Consider the following 23,308-nt stretch of genomic DNA (forward strand, 5'->3'; position numbering starts at 1 on the left):
GTAGTCACAACTCTTAGAATTGCAAGGAACACGAGCCCACTTGTGCTGGTTCAGGGAAGCTGGCAGGGGGTCAATGTCAAGGTTCAGTGCAGCTCCTGGGCAGTGTTCTCTGGGGGTTCTGAGGGCGGGAGTGTCGAGGAGACAGTCTTGCTTTTGCCTTCGGGTGCATCTGCCACATATTCCCTTTCTTCCGGAGGTTTCTTCACCGACCTCTTTAAGTACCATGTTCGCACGACCCTAGTAGGCCCAGATCCCCAAGACCTGAGGGTGCTGCCAGCCTGTCCTGCATCACTGCCCGCCTATTGGCTCCCTTGGTTGTGGCCTGAGTGAAGTAAGGGATGCTGTGGGAACACGGCCGCTGCCCCTGGGATGTGGGTGGGGCAGCTTCCCTCGGAAGAACTTCCCTCAGGCGACAAGACCCCTGGTGCCTCAGTATCTCCTTTCCTTTCCTTTCCTCTCTGTCCCCAGAAAGAGCTCTCAGAAGAAGTCGGCCAGAACGACAGTCTCGCTCGGCTTTCTGTTCAAGTCCACAACGCCTCGTGCACCGTGAGGATTGCAGCCGTCACCAGAGGGGGAGTCGGGCCCTTCAGTGACCCAGTGAAAATATTTGTCCCTGCACACGGTGAGCGCTGGTGCCCGACTGACTGACGGAACATCAGTCCGGGCAACACACAGGTGGCCAGAGAGTAGCCTGTGGCCTGGACGGCTTGTTTCAGAATGAAACGTAAAGACCAAAAGGAAATTTCGCAGCGTTGAGGATAGTTGATCGCTGATCACAGAGCTGTCGGTGCCCTTGAGTCTTCCCACGACTATTACTCTCCAGTGTAATAACTTCCTAGGAAGATTCATCCCTTTCAGAACCCAGAATTTGACTGGACTTAACGAATTTAGGTTTTTTGGTTTTGCTTTTAACTTTTATTGGAGTATAATTGATTTACAATGTTGTGTTAGCTTCAGGTGTACAGCAAGGTCAGTCAGTTATACATGTACATATATCCGCTCTTTTTTAGATTCTTTTCCCACATAGCTCATTACAGAGCATTGAGTAGAGTTCCCTGTGCTATACGGTAGGTCCTTATTAGTTAGCTATTTTATATATATATTGAATTTGTTTAAATGCATCCATACTTCATGACTGAATTTTGGGTAGGCAATGTGGCTAATCCTCAGCTCTCTAGAATTGGCACTGTTTCTTTGCTTTAAGCGGTGCAGGTTGCTCAGTTATTAGCCATTCAAACCTTAGGTAACATGCTTTGTGATTCATTGGTACAGAACAAGGAGCGTTTCCTAGAGAAGCCATCTTTACACGGCGCTGGGCTCGCTCAGCTAAATGCCCATCCCTGCGTTCTGGTTTCTGCTTGTTGTTGGAGTGGCCTTAAACAAGGTGACGCCATGGTGCCCCAAGTGGCCCAAATGCTGTGTTTGCTTCTGTAGACCAGGGCAGCCGCCTTCGTTCTGACTCTGACCTGCCCTAGGTTGTTTGCTAATGAACTGCTACCATGAACTCTACGCAGACATCTATATGGGTATGATTTGTGCATTTACAAGTTCTTGCCAAATATATAGCCTTTGTAGCCGAAGCAGACAGGACTTGGGAACAGACCGTTGAGTCCCCCTATGTCTGTCCCAGTGACCCTCAAGTATGTTCTCCCTTTTAGTGCCAAATTGGATCCATATTACAGCTCCTACAGCCCATAAGCCCAGTCCCGAGGGAACATTAGTAACTGGTGTTGGGGACACAAGGCATGCCTACCTGGCAGAAATTCAGGGACAATGAGATTCTGATTCTAGAGGCACAGGTTAAAAATCAGAGTTTAACACAGACATAGAAAACAAGCTTATGGTTACCAAAGGGGAAAGGGGGTGGGGGAGGGATAAATTAGGAGTTTGGGATTAGCAAATACAAACTAGTACATATAAAACAGATAAACAATTAGGTCCTACTGTGTAGCCCAGGGAACTATATTCAATATATTGTAACAAACCATAATGGAAAAGAATATGAAAAAGAATATATATATTATATATATAATATATATATACACACACACACACACACACATACAGACATATAACTGAATCACTTTGCTGTACACCAGAAACGAACACAGCATTGTAAATCAACTATACTTCATTTTTTTTTTCCCCACATCTTGTGGCACGTGGGATCTAGGATCTTAGTTCCCTGACCAGGGATCGAACCCACGGCCTCTGCAGTGGAAGCACAGAGTCTTAACCACTGGACTGCCAGGGAAGTCCTATTCTTCAATTTTTTTTTAGAAAGTCAGGGTTTAAGATGACAGAGCTTTCATCTTCATTCATAATAAACTGTCCAAAACTGTAAAAAGCTTTGCTGTTCTGGCAGTCCTGGTTTTGCATGGTTCCTGTCTGCATACATTTCAGTTACCACAGTTTAGTGACATCACACCTGTTCCCCAACAATATGGTTCAAATTTAAGGTGCCAGCACATACTAACTGTGAGCAATGGATAAACTTCACCGCCAGCTCTTCAGTGCACAGATCACTCCATAAATAACAGGGGCATCTTGGTTGTGACCAGTCGGGTCACTTCTTTCAAAGTCTGTGGTTGGTCACCGTGCTTTCCTTATTCAGTTCACATGCGTCTAACAGGCATAGAGCTGTGCTACTTCCTTGTCTCGCAGGGGCGAACCCACATGACATTTCACAGAAGCAGATAATTGAGAGACGGAGCTGGTGAACAAAGATGAAAATGTAGAGAAGAAAGAAAAAGTGATAGTGTTGGAAGTGGAATTTGAATCGAATGTGTGTGGAATTACGAAAGAAGTAGTTGACTGTGGGCATGTTGACGCTGCTGCCATTTGGTCCATGAGACGTGCAGCCAGGGAACTCAGTGAAGGTAGACTTACCCACATGAGTGAACTGGTTGTGCTGAAAAGGAGAAAGATGTCCCAGAGGGAGTTACACTGGCCACAGTCTTCACCTGTGTGTCAGGGGCCCCGAAGCTGATGTACTGAATTGAGAATATGCAGATTATGGCCCACTGAATGAGGAGCGCACACCACCCCCATGGGGTGGGTAGATAGTTCCCTCAGCATCTGAGCTGCCACTTTGGGGAAGTGAAAACCCTGGGGTCATTTTGATTGTGCAGTTTCAATACACCCACACAAAGGAAGCAGAGTCACAAGATCTATTACAGATCCCAGATGCAGGTGTGGGGTGAGGAGGTGGGAGAGCCAGGGCAAGGGTGGTCCTTCATCCCACGTCAGAGCAGGCGGTAGAGAGGGGATAGAAAACGCCTGTACTTAACTTTTCAGGGGCTCAACTCTAAATGGTTATTTTAAAAGGTGCCCCTGGAAAAGCAAAGCAGAAACTTGCAGCAGGACTCCTAAGCTCAGATCCTCCTCAAAATGCCCAGACTCTGAATTGTCATACTGGGTTGCAAGCAGGGTTGTCATACTGTACAGTGCCTCAGCAGGGACTTCCCTGGCAGTCCAGTGGTTAAGAATCCGCCTTCCAATGCAGGGGTCACGGGTTCGATCCCTGGGGAACTAAGATCCCACATGCCGACGGGAAAGTGAGCCTGCGCGCCACAGCTAGAGAGCCCGCGCACTGCAACTACTGAGGCCGCGCACTCTGGACCGTGCACGCCACAACTAGAGAGAAGCCTGCATGCCACAACAAAGAGCCCGTGCGCCACAACAAAAGATCCCACGTGCCGCAACTAAGACCTGACACAGCCAAATAAGTAAATAGATAAATAGATAAATATTTTTTTAATAAAATAAAAGAAAATGCCTCAGCAGCAACTCAAAGTCTCTGCCTTCTCATCACAACATTAAAGGAACTCACAGAGGTATTTTACGACACTGAAAGCGCAAAGGATAAAGCATTGGAAGCTGATCCAAACTTGGAAAGGAGTATGACATTTGTCAGGGCATGGAAAATACATTCTCTCTATATCCTGAGCTATGTGGCTAGAAGCTGGCAAGCAGTGTTCAAACTACTCTTGATACTTTTTTTAACAAAGAAATAAAGCATTTTGATTCTCAGTATTTCCAGAGCATACCAGTTAAATACTAGTTTTACTATTTTTTCCATTGCTTATACATTCATAACTGACATGAAGAGAGTTCCCCAATACTGTAAATCAGCTACCCCGAATCCCAAAGAGATGTTTTGAATTGAGTCTATTGGTGTTTTACCAGGTTGGGTCAACTTTGCCCCCTCGTCAACCCCAGCACCTGGCAACAAAGATCCTGTGCTCATCATCCTTGGCTGTTTTTGTGGATTTGTTTTGATCGGGTTGACTTTATATATATCTCTGGCCATCAGGAAAAGATTCCAGGAGACAAAGTTTGGGTAAGTTTCTCAGTTTACAATGTTTTGCTCAGTGGTATCGATGAAGTTGCTCTGCCAAGCGTTAATGCCTCTTCTGCTGGCCCAGCTCCGGTACCCAGCTGGGTCCCTGTATTATGCACACCCCGGGGGGAGGCAGCTTCCTTACTTAGGCCAGTGCCACAAAGGCAGGCAATAGTGAAAGCTTTTTACTTCTTCCAAAGTCTCTTCTTGCTTTCCTCCTTTCTTGTTTTCCTTTAAGAGGAAACTTAATATTTTTTAGGACATTAAATGTTGTGAAAATATTTTGATTCTGGTTTTAAAATACATTAAAGTCAAAGTGCTAGAATGACATCCCATCCACAATAGCACGAGAACTATAAGGTTCCTAAGAAGAAACCCAATATATGTACAAGAGCTTTGTGGAAAAACTTATTAAGCTTTACTGACATTGCAGAAGACAACGCAAATAAATGGAAAGATGTGTACCATGTTCATAGATGGGAAGGCTCAGTTTTGTCAAGAGATCATTTTTCCCCAAGTTAACCATAAATTCAATATAATCACCATCTAAATTGCTGCAGGATTGTTGATAAAAGCTGATTTGAAAATTTACCTGAGGGACTTCCCTGGCAGTCCGGTGGTTGAGACTTTGCCTTCCAATGCAGTGGGTGTGGGTTTAATGCAGGGGGTGCAGGTTCGATCCCTGGTCAGGGAGCTAGGATCCCATATGCCTCGTGGCCAAAACACCAAAACATAAAACAGAAGCAATGTTGAAACAAATTCAATAAAGACTTTAAAAAAGGTCCACCTCAAAAAAAAATCTTTAAAAAAAAAAAAGAAAGAAGATTTACTTTGAAGAGTAAATGAGCAGAGACAGCCAAGACAGTTTTGAAAAACACAAAAGTTTGGGTGGAGAGGGCTCATCCTACTAGGTATGAAAACATGTTAAATGATTAGAACAGCGAGGTATTGGTGAGAACTCAGTGTATGGACATCACAGGGTGCCCATATGTGTGTGGGAATAGAATATACAATGAAGATTGCATTTCAGATCTGTGGAGAAAGGAAGGAATGTTCAAAAAACAGAACCTGTTCTAGGGGTTGGATGGAGAGAGATGAACAAGACAAGCATGGGGCTGCCCACATGTAGCTTATAGTCTAGCAGTTAAGAAATGCAGAAGAGGGCTTCCCTGGTGGTGCGGTGGTTGAGAGTTCGCCTGCCGATGCAGGGGACACGGGTTCGTGCCCCGGTCCGGGAAGATCCCACATGCCGCGAACCGGTTGCGCCCGTGAGCCATGGCCGCTGAGCCTGCGCGTCCGGAGCCTGTGCTCCGCAACGGGAGAGGCCACAACAGTGAGAGGCCCGCGTACCGCAAAAAAAAAAAAAAAAAAAAAAAAAAAAAAAGAAATGCAGAAGAAAATGCTCCGTGTGAAAACATTCTTATCAGCTAGTCCTCCACTAACTCATGGTTCCACAGAGCCCAGAAGCTTACCACCAAAATAGATCTTAGATATTATCTGATTCAACCCTAGCTGTAAAAATTTGGAGAAGTTTAATGTTGAATGTTTTAAAACTTACCAAAAAGTGGGGCTGCAAAGTACAGCAGATATATTAATAAGATTCCAGTACTGTTTCAAATATTTAGAAATAAAATTATCTCCAAGAACCATTAAGCTGAGCAGAAGCGGAAATCAAGTGAGAAGTTGATCACAGGTTATTTTATACATTATTTTATACTGAAGTCAGTTTCCTTGGGTCTTCACTGCAACACCCTCTTCATTTGTTCATTTTGTACAAGCACCTTTCATTTGTTCATTTTTTAATGAAAATACCTTTATTTTCCACTTATAAAAGTAACATTCTTCTAGTTTTTTTAAAAAATCAAATTATATAGAATAGTTGAAAGTAGAAAGTGAAACCCACCTGTAACTCCAGGGTTTATACCTGGTCTCAGTTGCTATTTTGGCATAAATCCTTCCAAATTCTTTACTTTGCATACAAATGTATTATTTTTTAAATGTGTTCTCTCTTTTAAAATAATCTATACATGCAAGATAACGTGAGGTTAAGTCTATAATTTAGACTCATGAATTCATAGTACTTTCCACCAATTAGTCTAAAACAGTGACTAAATGGATTTTTTTAAATAGGTTTTATTTTTCAGAAAAAAGTTTTAAATTTACAGAAAAATTGAGAAGGTAGTACAGAGACTTTCCATATACATCACGTCCAGGGTCCCCTGTTATTAACATTTTATGTTAGGACAGTATATTTGCTACAATCAGTCAAACAATATCAATACTTTGTCATTAACAAAGTCCATACTTTATTCAGATTTCCTTTGTTTTTGCCTAATATCCCTTTTCTTTCCCAGAGGCCTGTCCAGGACACCACATTACATTTTGTCGTCATGTCTCCTTAGGCTCCTCTTGGCCATGGTAGTTTCCCAGCCTTTCCTTGTTTTTGTTGAACTTGATAGTTTCCGGGAGTACTGCTCAGGTATTTTGTAGGATGCCCTCTCTTGGAATTTGTGTGATGTTCTGCTCATGATTAGACTGGGGTTACAGGTTATCGAGTGGAAGACTACAGAGGTAGAGTGCTATCTTCATCCCATTACTTCGAGGATACACACTGTCAACATGATTTGTCACTGTTGATGTTAATCCTGATCACCTGGCTGAGGTGGTGTCTGCCTGATTTCTCTACCATAGTTATTTTTTCTCCCTTTTTATGCTGGGCTCTTAGGAAGCAAGTCCATATATGCAGCTCACACTCACAGGGTAAGGAGTTAACGCTACCCCCATCTCTTAAAGACAGCGTATCTATATAAAATATTTGGAATTCTTCTGCGCAGGAGACTTCTCTCTTTTCCCCATTTTATTTATTTATACACATATACACACACACATGCGTGTGTGGGTATTATCAGTCTGGACTCATGAATATTCATTTTATACTTTGGGTTATAATCCAATACGACTATCGTGTTGCTCAAACTGTTGCAGCTTTGGCCGTTGGGAGCTTATGAGTTGTTCTCAGCTCTTGATGGTTCCTAGACAGGGTTGTTTGATATTGCCAGGTAAGCCTAAAATGGATCTAAGGAAAGAAGCCTATTTCTCCCAGTGAGAAAGATCTTTGTACTAGAAGAGCCCTTTTAACAGTCAGAAGCTTAGTAGCATCTTGTGGAACCAGCCCCAGCCTGGGTAGCCTTCTGCTGCTTGTGTGAGATGTCTGTTCTCATTCACCCAGGAGCGCCTTCACAGAGGAGGATTCAGAATTGGTTGTCAGTTACATAGCAAAGAAGTCCTTCTGTCGGCGAGCCATTGAACTCACCTGTAAGTTGACTCTCATTTCTCTGTTTTGGCAAAAGTTAAAATGGTTGAGAGCAAAGAAAACCACAAATTGATAGATTTCTAACAAAAGCCAAAGGAGTCGAAGAATGTCTTATCTTTAATATGCAAAATGTCTCTGGAAACCAACAAGTAGAGAGTCAGACATGGCCCTGGGCTTCCCTACTGGCCAGTTTCCTGGAAATCTGGAGCTGGACCCACGGTGAAGTGACCGGGGTTAAGGACTCCCGATGCCATGAAACATGGAGGGAAGAAGGAACTCTCAGGGTGAGAGGAGAAGATGTGGGCAGAGGGATTTAAAGGAAACAGCAAAGCAACTGTCATAATCTTGAGCTCATTTCCTGTTTTTTCCTGACAACCAAGTCAGGGAACAATTTGCTAGCATGCTTTGTGACAGTTATGATTTGAGCTTTGCTGAATCAGAGCGGGAACTCTTTTAGTTTCAAAGAATGGGAAAGACAGATAGCTGTGTTCTTGAATAATTTCAGAAACAGTGTTGGAAGTGTGTGAATATTATCAAATTCAAGCTTCAGGATGTTTGCCAAAAAACAAAACAAACAACAACAAATAAATATAAGGATGATGGAAGACAGGTTACTATGAAACAAAAACTCATTTGATGTAGGATGTTATTACTTCTCTAATCTAGAAGTTTTGCCTTTTAGATGTCTATTCTTGCATTTAAAAAAATCTGTCATTTAGACCAGTTTCTTTCCTTGATTGAAGCACTATTTGGGTAAAATTTTTTCACTAAAAGCTAATGTGTCCTTTGTAATTACCACATTTTTTTTTTCTTTCTAAGTCTTGCTCGTTCCCTAACTATGGCACAAACTGAATCATTTGCCCAATGGCTATTGAATTGGTCTCCCTCTCCTGGTTAACAGCCTTTATTGATAACACTGATTGTCTGTGCTGCATATCTACGCCTCATAGAAAATCTTAACCTTCAGTCCCCCACCAAGTATTCAATTTAGCACTTTCTATGTCATTATAATGAGGTTCTATATACCATATGTAAAACCAACTGTACCTTGTTCTCCACATGTTTCCTGTGGATTCTGTGCCATGTTCCCTGGCATGGGAGGGCAGGGGAGGTGTCCTGATGACTTTTTTTGTATCCCACACTTAGGGGTATACTAGTAAATGCTCCACTAGAAAGAATATTGACTGGGGACTGCCCTGGTGGTCCAGTGGTTAAGACTCCGAGCTCTCAATGCAGGGGGCCCGGGTTTGATCCCCGGTCAGGGAACTAGATCCCGCGTGACGCAACGAAGATCCCTCAGGCGGCAACTAAGATCCCGCGTACTGCAACTAAGACCCAGCGCGGCCACATAAATTTATAAATAAATATTTAAAAATTAAAAAAAAGAAAAGAAAGAATATGAACTTAGCTTCCTCACTCCTTTAGAGTCAAGGGCAAAGGTCCCCTGCATGCATCGGATTGCCAGCTGCTGCTACCACCCAACGGGAAGAGAAATACGGTTCTGATTTTTATAATCCTGCAGGATTAATTTTGCCCTGAAACATTTGACTCAGTTTAATCATTAAGTACAATTCAGTGTGATATTTTACTACTGGCATTTTGGGGGGAGAGCTACGGATATAAAATGAGAAAAATGTTTAACTTTTTTGTAGGACTTTATATACGATTTTAATTATATTCAGATGAAAGGAAGCATACTGACAGGTCATGTATGTTCTGTGACTCCTTTTATAGTACATAGCTTGGGAGTCAGTGAGGAACTGCAAAATAAACTAGAGGATGTCGTGATTGACAGGAACCTTCTAATTCTTGGAAAAATTCTGGGTGAAGGTAAGCAGTTTCATTCTTTTAAAATATGAGTAAGAAGGTAAACAGTTCACAGTCATTTTCAAAAATATATATTTATTAAATAAAATACCATTTTTGTGACTTGAAGTTATAATACAAATAGTTCTATCTTATAACTTTTAAAATGACGAAGGAAATAGCGATTTTTGAAACTCAGATTTGGCCTATGAAAAAGGCCTCTGCAGAGCCTAACACAGTAGGCTCTCGAAAAATATTCATTTCCTCTCTTCATTAAAATGCAATGCAATTCATGGGTCGGCTTCCTATATACTTTCAATTTATTCCTCTAGTTCTTAAGTTTACTATTCTTGTCACCTTCCTAATTAAATAGGAACAGAGGTGAAAATACATATTTGTCAAAATGGTCTTAGGATAAATGATAATGGTATTAAGACTTTGTACTTGATGCACGTCAGTAACAATTTCCATGTTGTCTTGTAAGTTTCTTGAATCAGTTATGATGCTTAATAAAGTGATGAGCTGAGCTAAGTCTGAGCCAACCAAGCTTGTGACAAGCAGGAGGCTAGGGCATGGCCTGTGCCCTGGGTTTACCAGTGTGGGTGACCTGGCCAGCTCTGCCCGGCTGCTGTGTTGGGGTCACAATGGAGCCACGTGAAAACAGCAGCTACGGTGCTATTGCATTTCTGTGGGCAAGAGAGATTTTGCACAAGGTCAATATAGATGTTGTTTTACTTCACAGGAGAGTTTGGGTCTGTCATGGAAGGAAATCTTAATCAGCAGGATGGAACCTCTCAGAAGGTGGCCGTGAAAACCATGAAGTGTGAGTTAACCCTGATGAAACCCATTCTTCTAGGGGTGGGCAGCTGCTTCAGTATCCGGTGCTTCATCAGGCCAGTGATGAATGATGGAGTTCATGTGTCATGGTCTCGGTCACCAATGGGTCAGAAGGCCATCCAGAGCACTGTTAAGGTCACAGATGGAAAGTTACTGTAATGAGCTCTTCATACCTGCATTTTTTATATATATATATATATATATATATATTTTTTTTTTTTTTTCAAACTGAACATGAGGAAACACTAATTCAGGGCTTGTCTGTTTGGGGGAGGGGTCTGAAGCTCTGATGGTGCTTTTTTTTTTTTTTTTAATTTATTTACGTATTTATTTATGGCTGTGTTGGGTCTTTGTTTCTGTGCGAGGGCTTTCTCTAGTTGTGGCAAGCGGGGGCCACTCTTCATCGCGGTACATGGGCCTCTCACTATCGCGGCCTCTCTCGTTGTGGAGCACAGGCTCCAGACGCGCAGGCTCAGTAACTGTGGCTCAAGGGCCCAGTTGCTCCGTGGCATGTGGGATCTTCCCAGACCAGGGCTCGAACCCATGTCCCCTGCATCAGCAGGCAGACTCTCAACCACTGCGCCACCAGGGAAGCCCTCTTTTTTTTTTTAATGTTTGGTTTTATTTATTTATGTATTTGTTTATGTATTTATTTATTATTGAAGTATAGTTGGTTTACAATGTTTCAGATGTACAGCAAAGTGATTCAGAATATTATATACTCTTTACACTTGTCAGGGAGGGGGAAATTTCCCCCTCCACCCCTTTTAAGTTCTTGTGGCTGGCCTAATAAAATTGACACAAGACAGATTAACAGGAGAAAAAGAAATAAGTTTTAATTCATGTGCAGGAAATGTCATAGAAATGGGACCTACGAAGTGGCCAAAGAGGCAGCTTTTATATGTTTTAGACAAAGAAATAGTAAATTTGTGAGGAATTGACAGGACAAAGAAATGTGGGGTTTAGGTGCTCAGTAAATGAAGAATCAAAGCAAAGCTCAAAGTTTGGGCTTGGGGTAGTCAATTTAAAGAACTAACAAGGGAGAAGGTGTGAAGAAAAGGGAACCCTCTTGCACTGTTGGTGGGAATGTAAATTGATACAGCCACTATGGAGAACAGTATGGAGGTTCCTTAAAAAACTGAAAATAGAACTACCATACGACCCAGCAATCCCACTACTGGGCATATACCCTGAGAAAACCATAATTCAAAAAGAGTCATGTACCACAGTGTTCATTGCAGCTCTGTTTACAATAGCCAGGACATGGAAGCAACCTAAGTGTCCATCGACAGATGAATGGATGAAGAAGATGAGGCACATATATACAATGGAATATTACTCAGCCGTAAAAAGAAACAAAACTGAGTTATTTGTAGTGAGGTGGATGGACCTAGAGTCTGTCATACAGAGTGAAGTAAGTCAGAAAGAGAAAAACAAATACCGTATGCTAACACATATATATGGAATCTAAGAAAAAAAAATGGTTCTGAAGAACCTAGGGGCAGGACAGGAATAAAGACGCAGACGTAGAGAGTGGACTTGAGGACACGGGGAGGGGGAAGGGTAAGCTGGGATGAAGTGAGAGAGTGGCATGGGCATATATACACTACCAAATGTAAAATAGATAGCTAGTGGGAAGCAGCTGCATAGCCCAGGGAGATCAGCTCAGGGCTTTGTGACCACCTAGAGGGGTGGGAAAGGGAGGGTGGGAGGGAGGCTCAAGAGGGAGGAGATATGGGGATATACGTATATGTGTAGCTAACTCACTTTGTTATAAAGCAGAAACTAACACACCATTGTAAAGCAATTATACTCCAATAAAGATGTTAAAAAAGAAAGAAAGAAAGAACTAACAAGTTTTGTTTATACAGGCTTCTTCAGCCAGAATTCCCTCTCTCTGGCGATAAGGGTGTCCTTCATCCTTCACATGAGAGAGTTATTTCCTGCTTTCAGGAAGACAGAAAGGAGTGTTAGTGTCAGAGTGTCCCCCTTGCGCTGGCCATTTCCTAAGTAACTGTAATTCAAAGTAATCAATATGCCATCGTGACATATTTTGGGGTGGCCCACCCTGAGCCCCAGCACACTCAAGGCAATAACATTGGTTATTTTTACTCTCTCCCTCCCCCTCTCTCATCATTTAGTAGAGATAATGATTCCAAAGTAAAGCATGAATTTCCAAGGCAGGACTGAGCTGGTAGCAGCATCTGACCCCAGGGGTTGGTGTGGTTTAGCTTGGTGGGTTCACTTCCTCACTTGAGGGTGGTTGTATGGTCTGCAGGAAGCTGTGGACTGCCTGGAAGGTAAGATTCCCAGAGAGAGGAGAAATATTCTTTGGTTAAAGGCATATCGAGAGCTATGATCATAAACTGCAGTTTCCAGGGGAGCTGGGAAGAGTGCTTACATCTGGGTCAGGAGGGGCCTGAGAAGTCATCACACAGAATCTGTTTGCATCCCACAAGTAGTAAAGTGCTATTAAGAGTCTTAAGCACATGAGGACAAGAGCATATTATTACATTCTAGAAAGTTCACTTTGGTTGCAGCATGGAGGAGAATGAATTACAGTGTTGACCAAAATAGTGGCAGATGCCAGTTAGAGCCCTTTCAGAGTCTGTGCCCATGTCCATCTAGACAAGGAAACGAAGGCTCAGAAAGGTGGTGACTTGTCCAAATCAAATAGCTAGAAAGAAGGAGGGTTGGGCCGGAGTTTTCCTCACCATAGATTGACCAGACTGCAATGGCGGAACATGGTAACGGGTCCCCCCATGCCCTTCTCCAGAAAGCATCTCCAGGGCCTGGAGACACATGAATGTCTAAGTTCGGTTCTTCAGGTGTCCAGCTGGGCACCCATGAAATTGACCATGATCGTACACCATTCACCTGAGTTGTCCTCACCATTCATACAGAGGAAAATTATTTGGTGCTGTGTTTGTTAATGCTCTTAATATTGCCTCCTCATTTACCCCTTGGATATATTCAATATTATTTTTGATCAAGGGGTAAAGTAAAATTGGTTTCTTCCTAAAATTTAAATCCACTGTTTATTGGGCATTAAAGCATCAGATAGATTATAAGCATGTACTGAGACTTCTTAACCAGAATTGGAGGCTGAAGTTTTAATTTAAATATAAAAAGTAACCCTAATAACCAGTAAGTCAGACGGAAGCTTTCTATATACATAATAATGGCCAATACTCATGTAATTCTTACTGTGTGCCAGAGGGCACTGCAGTTATTCCCACATTTCATCAGTACAGCAGGAGCAGGAAATCAGTACAACTAGGAAGTAGGTGTGGGTCATCTCCTCCATAGACTGAGAAAACCCGAAGTTAGAGTACTTACTAGAGCTGAACCCATGTGGAACCGAGTCTGGGTTTCAAGCCACAGTCAGCATCCTTCCTGCCTCTCTCATTTTTCTGTTAACCCCCCAGTGTGTCCCTAGGAAGGCTCCTTCCATCAGTTATCCCAATTCACCGAGTAGAAAGTTTAGGGGCCCTAGTAAAAGGAGCTGGGCCTGGAACCTGTTTCCTCTCTGGCCTTGGCTCTGCAATCCTTTAACTTAGTTAGAGTAACTTGTATGTGAATTGCATCCATGCTAATTATCAAAGATTAAAAGCCCAGTCTCTGGCCTCTGAATCCCAGGCTCATCTACATTTGCCTGGAGGGGTTAGACCCTGGGGGAGGGGGTTGCCCACTTCACCTGGTTGTTTGGGGCAAAGTTGGCAGACATCTTGCAGGTCTATAGAATTTTTTTGCTTAAATTTGCTTTGATAGGAAGGTTAATATATCTTAAGCCCATAGGAGGTACAGACGCTGTACTCCATGCTCTTACATGTAATTTCAATCAACACTTCCCCCATGTTAAAGCAGATTCCCTAAGGCACGCTTGGCTCTGTGTTTGATTTTAACTGTGGTGGAGTACACATAACATAAGCTATACCATCCTAACCATTTTTAAGTGTGCAGTTCAGGGACATTCAGTACATTCACACTGTTGTGCAACCATCGCCACCATGCATCTCCAGGACTTTTTCGCCTTGCAAAACCGTAACTCCGTACCCATTAAACAACAACCCTCCATCCCCCGTGCCCCCTCCTTCTGGCAGCCACCGTTCTACTTTCTGTCTCTGTGAATTTGACTTCTCTAAATACCTCATAAAAGCGGAATCATACAGGATTTGTCCTCATGTGACTGACTTATTTCACTTACCATAATATAGAATTTTAAATGTTTCTCTTAAATTGGCTTAATTGCAAAAACTTGGTATGAAAGTGTATCTAGTTCACAAAGCGTGATTGGGCAACCAGACTTGCAAGAAACGTGGTGAGAGAGAGAAGCATGTGTTCTTTCTTTTTTGAAGGCAAAAATCATTGCCACAGATCAGTTGGATTTGATTTTAGTTTTTTTAAACTAGTATGCTTTCATTTTAGAGCAGTTTTAGGTTTATAGAAAAATTGGGCAGGGACTTCCCTGGCAGTCCAGTAATTAAGACTCGGGGCTTCCAGTGCAGGGGGCATGGGTTTGACCCCCGGCCAAGGAACTAAGATCCCGTATGCCTTGCAGCTCAGCTGAAAAAAAAAAAAAAAAAATTGGGCAGAAAGTAGAGGGTTCCCATATGCCCCCTCCCCTCACACAGTCTCCCCTGTTAACATCTTGCATGGGTATGGTACATTTTTTATAATTGATGAACCCGTAGTGATACATTATTAACTGAAACTCATAGGTTACATTAGGGTTCCCCTTGTGTTGTATGTTCTGTGGGTTTTGACAAATACATAATGCCCTGTGTCCACCATTCCAGGGTCATACAGAAGTTTCAGCTTCCTAAAACCCCCATATGCCGTCTATTCATCCCTCCCCCCACCAGTCTCTGACAATCACTCATCTGTTTACTGTTGCTATCATTTTGCCTTTGCCTGATGTTACTTTTAAAGAACAAAATTGCTATTGCCCCCTCCCCTTCTCTGAGTAAATAACTCGTGCCTAACATTTTCTGTCTTTTCTTTTAGTGGACAACTTTTCGCAGCGAGAGATTGAGGAGTTTCTCAGTGAGGCTGCGTGCATGAAAGACTTCAACCACCCAAATGTCATCCGACTCCTAGGTACTCAGAGAAACATAGGACTGGGTGGCCAGAGGGGCTCAGCTGATCCGCTCTGGGCCACAGGAAACATCTCTGGGGCAGATAAATTTTACACCTTGTGTAACTCCGAAGCTATTTATAACATCGGGTTTTTCAGGACTTCCCTGGTGGTCCAGTGGTTAGGACTGGGTGCTTCCACTGCAGGGGGCCCGAGTTCAATCCCTGGTCAGGGAACTAAGATCCTGCAAGCCGCACAGTGTGGCAAAAAATAAAATAAAATAAAATAAAAATAAGGGCGTTTTCACCCAAAAGACTTCTCATGGTTATATTTTCTGAGGCTGGTGGTAAAAATAGGCCTGCATTTTCCTGGACATCAGTGGGCTCAGGACTGTTCAGTGTCCACAGAGTTCTAGGTGATTGTGGATTAAAACAGCCCCCGGTCACCCCAGTTACAACACATGAAAGCTGGTTATGCTATAATTTGTATTGATTGAGTTTACCCGTGAACCAAAAGCTAGTGGAGTAAAGCTGTAAAAGTAGACAAATTCCATGGCTCATCTTTGAGAAACAATTTATTGACATATTTCAAGTACTGATTTCTCGGGATCTGCACTGACAATTTCATGGCACTCGATTCAAGTGATTTGAGTCAGTGATTTAATGGGCAGAATTTGGTTTTGTGGCACTGTTTGCTAAAAAACACAAAATGGAGAGCCCATATCAAGTGGTTGCTGTGTGATACTATTCCAGGAGGGAAGAGCGACTTAAAAATAATTGAATATTCTGCTGACTTTTTTTTTTTTTTTGCTGTCCTGTGACTTGATAAATGCTGAATTCTTTGGGGAACTCTCAAAGGTTTATTATGATGGACACTGCAGAGAGATGGGAAAACTAATGTTTGGAGACGATGTTATGTCAAAGAAACTACTGTTGCTCATTTGTAACTATTGACTTCGGCGGACTCTGAGAACAGTGGTGCTTTGTAATTGCGCCACCATGTGCAAGAGCATTGTAAGCTTGATCTCAGGTGACAGACAGGCTCTGATTCTAGCATCCATGACAAATGATGTTTTTTTCCCCCCATGTATGTGTTAACATTTAGAGATGTGAATTTCACCTATTGGCCCTCAGAATTCTTCCAATAGTTTTAAGCATTCGGTTGCAGGGGACTTCTTCATACGCTTAAGTATTGAACCATCACATGAAACTAGTTTGCCCTTGAATTCTGCTGCAGTCACTACCCCTCACTTAGACTCAGTATAACAGAAACGCCGTGTGTTTATAGATGGCTGTACTTGGTATCGATTAATTTTTGAGAGCTTTCATGCGAAGATTGGCACTAGTCTGAAAGAAAAAGAAATACCAAGAAGTGGACCCAGTGTGTGTTCCCTATTCTAGAATACAGCGTGTGGGTTGTGAGGGTTTGGTTTTGTTTTGTTTTTTTAACCGCTAACTTGAGAGCACATGTTTTCAATTTGGCCAGCGCTCCTGCAGTGCTTTTTCTGGTCACTGGTAACAAGGGCTCTTTGTAACTTACTCTCTGTTTTTAATTCCAGGTGTGTGTATAGAAATTAGCCCTCAAGGCATCCCCAGGCCCATGGTAATTTTACCCTTCATGAAATACGGTGATCTGCACACCTATTTACTCTATTCCCGATTGGAGACAGGACCAAAGGTAATTAATCACCCAGTTGCGTGGCCTCTGAACAGTGCTTGGGGCTCCCGTGACAGGGCCTGGACAACACCAGCATCTAACCTAGAAAATGAAGGAGGGAAGGAGGGGACATTGGCCTCTGTTCCGTGCTCACTGTGCACCCTGGGGGTTGAAATGTGGTCCTCATAACCGGCCTGCCCATAGATTTCATTACTCCTGTTTTATGTGAGGGAGAAGCAGGCTGGGAGTGGAGCAGAGGGCGCCCCTCTTGCTGTCAGGGTGGTCTCTTTCCTTGAAAGTCTCCTCTTTTTAGATTGTTCACTCTGAAATTCCTGAATGCCGGAGCCATCTCAGTTTTCAGGGAGAAGTGGCATTGAGTTGTTTTTCAGAGACCCTGAGGGGGTCCACGTTTCTCTTTATCCCGAGCCGCTCTGTCCTCAGAATCAGAAAGTGTGTTGGGAATTGGTGGGCCAGCCTGCCTGCCTTCCAAGGTGCCCCTGAGAGGAACACTGACCCCACAGGGCAAACCCTGCCCTGAAGCCCCACAGAGCAGAGACACCAAATGGAAACGAGCTCTTAGACTGAAACACCTCGCCCATCGGTCACAGGTGGTGGAAAGAGTCGTGATGAGATAGTAGTAATAAGATGGTGCCTGGGGAGCTTCATGGGGAAGGGCTTCATCCCAAGAGACAGGTGAACCTGTAGGAACGGCCATTTATTTATAATATGGTGAGGCAGTTGAAAAAAACATAAAACTTGAGACCCAATTTAGGGGGAACATTTTCTAGAACCTTCCTCCCTGTGTCTGGCTGCCCCTGTTGGTAGTTTATGCCTGTGTGTTTTGAACAGGCCAGGAGATTTTTGCTTTCCTTTTTCTTGTACTTGTTCTGTTCTTTCCACGAACGGCGTAAGGGACCTAAATAGGAAAGTGAGCCCCTTCCTTTTTTTAGCTACCCCCATGGTCCTGTGCTCACACCTGTTTTGTTCATGGCTTCTTTAAGTCTTTCACCAGCACAAATACTAACCAGAGACAGGAAATTGTAGCCACATCACAGAGCAATTACAAAGTCACTGGGGCTCCTCCAAAGAGGTGAAGGACCTAATCCAAAGTAGGGGACTCAGCATGGCTGAGTGCTTTCCTTCTCTTCCCTGTCCCCCAAGAAACAGACAGTAACATGCTAAGAAGCCTGGAGAAGAAGAAAATATTACCCATAATTCCCAACACTGGCATCCTTGGACGTTCACGTCGCAACCGTTTATTCCACATCTGTGTGTTTCACAGGCAGGGGCTCAGTATGTACACATCTGTCTGTAGGCCAGCAACAGGGGCTAACGTCTCTCAAATGTTTGGCAGAGGCCAGCCTGTGTTTCACATATATCAGTGGCACCGCCACCATAATAAGTAGTTACGAATAGAATCTCAGGTGAGGAAACTGAGGCATGAAGCAGCAGTGGTGGAGGCAGAACTGGCTGCAGACCCCATGCCTTTAGTTCTTCTCTGCCCTATCCCATGGGTGCCCCTGCCCGATAGGGCCGCCTCCAGACAGATGTCTGTGAATGGCTGCATAGCCTCCCCTTGAATGGATTTCACTTCATGTTGATGAGTGATTTTGCCTACATTTAATTTCCTGGTATATTGTATGATTTTTCTAATAATTTGCAGGGGGGGATTTCATATTTCACAAGAGTGATTTCTGTAGTAAAAAAAATAAAAATACACAGGTTTGTTTGATGACCAGCAATCATCCGTCTTGTGAAGCTTAACTCTCCTCCCTTTTTTGGACCCCTGTGCAAGTGTAGTGAGCCTCAGATTGGATGTCTTTCTTGAATCTTTGTAGAAGAGAAATAGGCCATTTATATCCTTTATAAAAATACTTTAAGGGCTTCCCTGGTGGCGCCGTGGTTGAGAATCTGCCTGCCAATGCAGGGGACACGGGTTCGAGCCCTGGTCCGGGAAGATCCCACATGCTGCGGAGCAGCTGGGCCCGTGAGCCACAACTACTGACCCTGCACGTCTGGAGCCTGTGCTCTGCAACAAGAGAGGCCGCGATAGTGAGAGGCCTGCGCACCGCGATGAAGAGCGGCCCCTGCTTGCCACAAGTAGAGAAAGCCCTCGCACAGAAACCAAGACCCAACACAGCCTAAATAAATAAATAAATAAATTTAAATCATATGGGCTTCTAAGAAGACCTCTGCTTTAAAAAAAAATTTTTTTTTAAATTATCATACAGAAAAAAATGACTTTTTTCCCTTTTCAGTTTATAGTTATATAAATTATAATGCATGTATAGATTCATATACTACCGTTACAATCAGGATACAGAACAGTTCCATCACCAAAAACTCCTCCTCCTTCTACTTACCCCTTTATAGTTACACCTTGCCCACGTGGCTAACCCCTGGCAACCACTGATCTGTTCTCCATCACTACAGTTTGTCTTTTAGAGAATGCCATATAAATGGAATTATATAGTTTGTAATTCTTTGAGACTGGCCTCCTTCACTCAGTATTACGCCTTTGGGAGCCATCCAAGTTGCATGTATCAGTAGTTCATTGCTCTTTTTATTGCTGTGAAGGCTTCTATTGTATGGCTGTGTCACAGTTTGCTTTTTCCATTGGCCTATTGAAGGACCTATGACAGTTTTGAGTTGCTATAAAAATTCACATACAGGTTTTTGAGTGAACATAACTTTTCATTTCTCTAGGCTAAATACCCACGAATGGGATGCTAGGTCACATGGAAAATGTGTGTTTATCTTTATAGTAAACTGCTAAACTACTTTCCAGAATGGCTGTACCATTTTACATTTCCACCAGGAAGGTATGAGAAATTCAGTTGCTCTGCGTTCTTGTTAGCACTTGGTATTATCTGTAGCTTTTTGTTTTGTTTTGTTTTTAGCTGCTCTGATAGGTGTATAGTGATAGCTTATCATGAAATTTATTTGCATTTCCCTAATGATTAATGATGTTGAGCATCTTGTGTTTATTTACCATCTTTATATCCTCTTTGGTGAGTGTCTGTTAAAGTCTTTTGTTTATTTTTTAATTGGGTTGTTGGTTTTCTTGTTGAGTTTTGAGAGTTCTTTAGCTACAGTTCCTCTGTTGGATATGTGATTTGCAAAGACTTTTCTTCCAGTTTGTAGCTTGGCTTTGTATTCTCTTAACATGAGCAAAAAAAGTTTAATTTTGATGAAGTATATAGTTCATCAGTTTTTTCTTTTAATGGATCATACCTTCACTGTCATTTCTAAGAACTCTTTGCCTAACTCCAGATAAAAAAGATTTTCTTCTGTGTTTTCTTCTAAAAATTCGTGGGTTTACATGTTACGTTTAAGTCTGTGACCCATTTTGAATTAATTTTTGTATAAGGTGTGAAATTTAGTTTGTTGCTTTTTTTGCATATAGATGACCAGCATCATTTGTGAAAAGACTATCCTTAATCCACTAATTGCTTTTGCACCTTTGTGAAAAATCAGTTGTACACGTGTGGGTCTATTTCTGAGTTCTCTGTTCTGTTCCGTTTAGCTATGCGCCATCCTTCGCCCCTATCACACCATTGAGATTACTGTAGCTTTATTGTCTTAAAATGAGGTAATGTGATTCCTCCAAATTTATCCTGCTTTTTCAGAGTTGTTTTTGCTATTCTAGTTTTGTTGCCCTTCTGTATAAATTATAGAATCAGTTTGTGTCTGCCAAAAGTACTGCTGTCATCTTATGTTCTTTTGAACAGAATAACAAGGAAACAAGTACACAGCATTTTACTGACTAATGAATAGTTTCGATTTGCAAAAATATAAAGTAGATCTCCAATGATGGAAACTCCCAGGTTTTATAAAAATTTTAAAGGAATGTTTTTAAAAGGAATGTGTTTTCATATTTTGACACTTTGTAGCCACATGTAAAGCTGAAAGTCACAAAATGCGTCATAGACAAACTAGAAAATCAAGCTTTTATTCAAATCTCTACTGCCTTATCAGTCAGTTCCTTGGCAATAAATACCTCTGGTCCTGTTAGAGTGGCCCAAGACTAGGTCTCAGTCATATAAGTGTGCTTCTTCAGCAGGACCTGGGTGCCATTCTGTCCTCTGTGTGAATAGCATGCCTGCTCTTCCAATCCATGAACACTGGGTACCTTTCCATTTATTTAGAAACTAATTTAATTCTTTGCTTTTGTAGTTCTCAGAGTATAAGTTTTGCACTTCTTCTGTTAAATTTATTCCTAACTATTTTGTTGTGGATTCTTTTGCAGATGTTGTTTTCTTAATTTCATTTTCAGACAGTTCATTGTTAGTGTGTAGAAATGCAGTGGAGTTTTGCATGTCAATCTAGTATCCTGCGACCTTATTGACCTCATTTATTAGTTTTACCACACAATGATCTTTTAAATGACCTTTGGTCACAGCCTGCAAGATTAACATAGTTCTGCTTGGAAAAAACTAACACAAACGAATAGCACCGGATATTCATTATACTTTCATGAATGTCAGCAGATTGGATATTTCTTAGCGCCCAAGTCCTTTCCTGGAAATTAGCATCCAGAAAATCAAATGCCCCACATATAGAGAGCAGAGGCGTAAGGCTTTCATGCCTGATTTACTTACATTTTTTTAAACAACTCCATTATGTAAGGGTAAAGGATAAAGCATTTTTGTTACATATACAGTCTGTGACTGACACGTGTCTTAGTTGAGAAATATAAATCATTAACAATTCAGTGTCAGGACTTCTGTGGTGGTCCAGTGGTGAAGACTCCATGCTCCCAAATCAGGGGGCCTGGGTTCGATCCTTGGTCAGGGAACTAGATCCCGCGTGCCTCAGCTAAGAGCCTGCATGCCACAGCTAAGACCCAGCACAGCCCAATTAAAATAAAAAAAAAAAATTCAGTGTTTTCACGAGTACCACTTTAGAAGACTCATGTGCCATATAGAATAAACCAGAAATCCAATGCTTTGGGGAAGAATATATCACGGGTGGACCCATTTATGATTTCTAGGAACTTTGTGAACCCTTTTCTTCAGGGCTCTGACTGCACTAAAACATTGAATTACTACACAGAAGTCTTCATTAGTCATCATCCTCGTAATCAGTCCCAACACGGCAGGTTTTCTAACACACAGTCTGGTTTGATTTTTACCACGTAGAAAAAAAACATTAGGCTGTTAAAACTTACAGGAAGGCCCTAGAGAAACAAAAATGAAAATTCCCGAATACTTACTTGTGGTACTTTGGTCCCATGGTAAGGGGTAAAGACCATCCTACTTTCTGTCCAGAAGAAAAAAAGCCTCTTTTGAAACATTTCAAAATAAAATGATACCAGATGTGGGTGCATAATTGGGAACAGCTCCTTCTCCATGGGCTTTTTGCTGTCAAAGCATTAGATCCTCCCCCACTGAGGCCAGACCCCCCTTCTTTTCCCCTCTTTGTCCCACTGCCACTCAGAAGGACACAAGGATCGCATTTGAGCTCATAACTTGTGAAAAGAATGTTATTAACTGGCCACATACACAAAATAAATTGTTGGCGGTATCTTTGGAATTGCATTAAAGTTATATATTAATTTTTTTAATACGTTTAAAGACGAGGAGAAGAAAACGTGATACTTACCAAGAAGTTTTAGGGTTTGTTGGGTTTTGTTTGTTTTTCATTCATTTTTAAAACCTTATTTGTGACATTAGTGATATGGAAATTCACTTGTTTCATGGCCACGCTTCTCAGTCATAAAGCCATCATTTCACCCCCTCAAATGGAAGTAACTTGGTTTCCTTTGAAAATATAATCCTGGACTTTCCTGGTGGCGCAGTGCTTAGGAATCTGCCTGCCCACGCAGGGGACACATGTTCGGGCCCTGGTCTGGGAAGATCCCACATGCCTCAGAGCAGCTAAGCCTGTGCTCCACAACTGCTGAGCCTGCGCTCTAGAGCCCACGAACCACAACTACTGAAGCCTGCGTGCCACAACTACTGAAGCCTGCGTGCCTAGAGCCTGTGCTCCACAACAAGAGAAGCCACTGCAATAAGAAGCCCACGCACCGTAACAAAGAGTAGCCCCTGCTCGCTGCAACTAGAGAAAGCCCGGGCACAGCAACCAAGACCCAACGCAGCCATAAATAAATAAATAAATAAATTTATCAAAAATAATAATAATAATAGTCTCTCAGGAATCCCCTGGCGGTCCAGTGGTTAGGACTCTGCGCTTTCACTGCCAGGGCCCGGGTTCATTCCCTAGTCAGGGAACTAAGATCCTGCAAGCCACATGGTGTGGCCAGAAAAATAATAAT

General features: G+C 42.4%; 1 protein-coding gene across 1 annotated transcript in view; it reads left to right on the top strand.

Annotated features, from left to right (window-relative positions):
• Positions 1 to 23,308, top strand: part of MERTK (MER proto-oncogene, tyrosine kinase) — a 111,575-nt gene that overhangs the window by 77,600 nt on the left and 10,667 nt on the right. The window contains exons 9-15 of the mRNA XM_033838402.2: positions 469 to 622; positions 4,189 to 4,342; positions 7,572 to 7,657; positions 9,390 to 9,485; positions 10,204 to 10,284; positions 15,306 to 15,398; positions 16,934 to 17,052. Of these exons, the coding sequence (XP_033694293.1) occupies positions 469 to 622; positions 4,189 to 4,342; positions 7,572 to 7,657; positions 9,390 to 9,485; positions 10,204 to 10,284; positions 15,306 to 15,398; positions 16,934 to 17,052 (783 nt within the window). The remainder of the gene's footprint in view (positions 1 to 468; positions 623 to 4,188; positions 4,343 to 7,571; positions 7,658 to 9,389; positions 9,486 to 10,203; positions 10,285 to 15,305; positions 15,399 to 16,933; positions 17,053 to 23,308) is intronic.

The sequence above is a fragment of the Tursiops truncatus genome, chromosome 14, assembly GCF_011762595.2.
Source record: "Tursiops truncatus isolate mTurTru1 chromosome 14, mTurTru1.mat.Y, whole genome shotgun sequence".
Taxonomy (NCBI): domain Eukaryota; kingdom Metazoa; phylum Chordata; class Mammalia; order Artiodactyla; family Delphinidae; genus Tursiops; species Tursiops truncatus.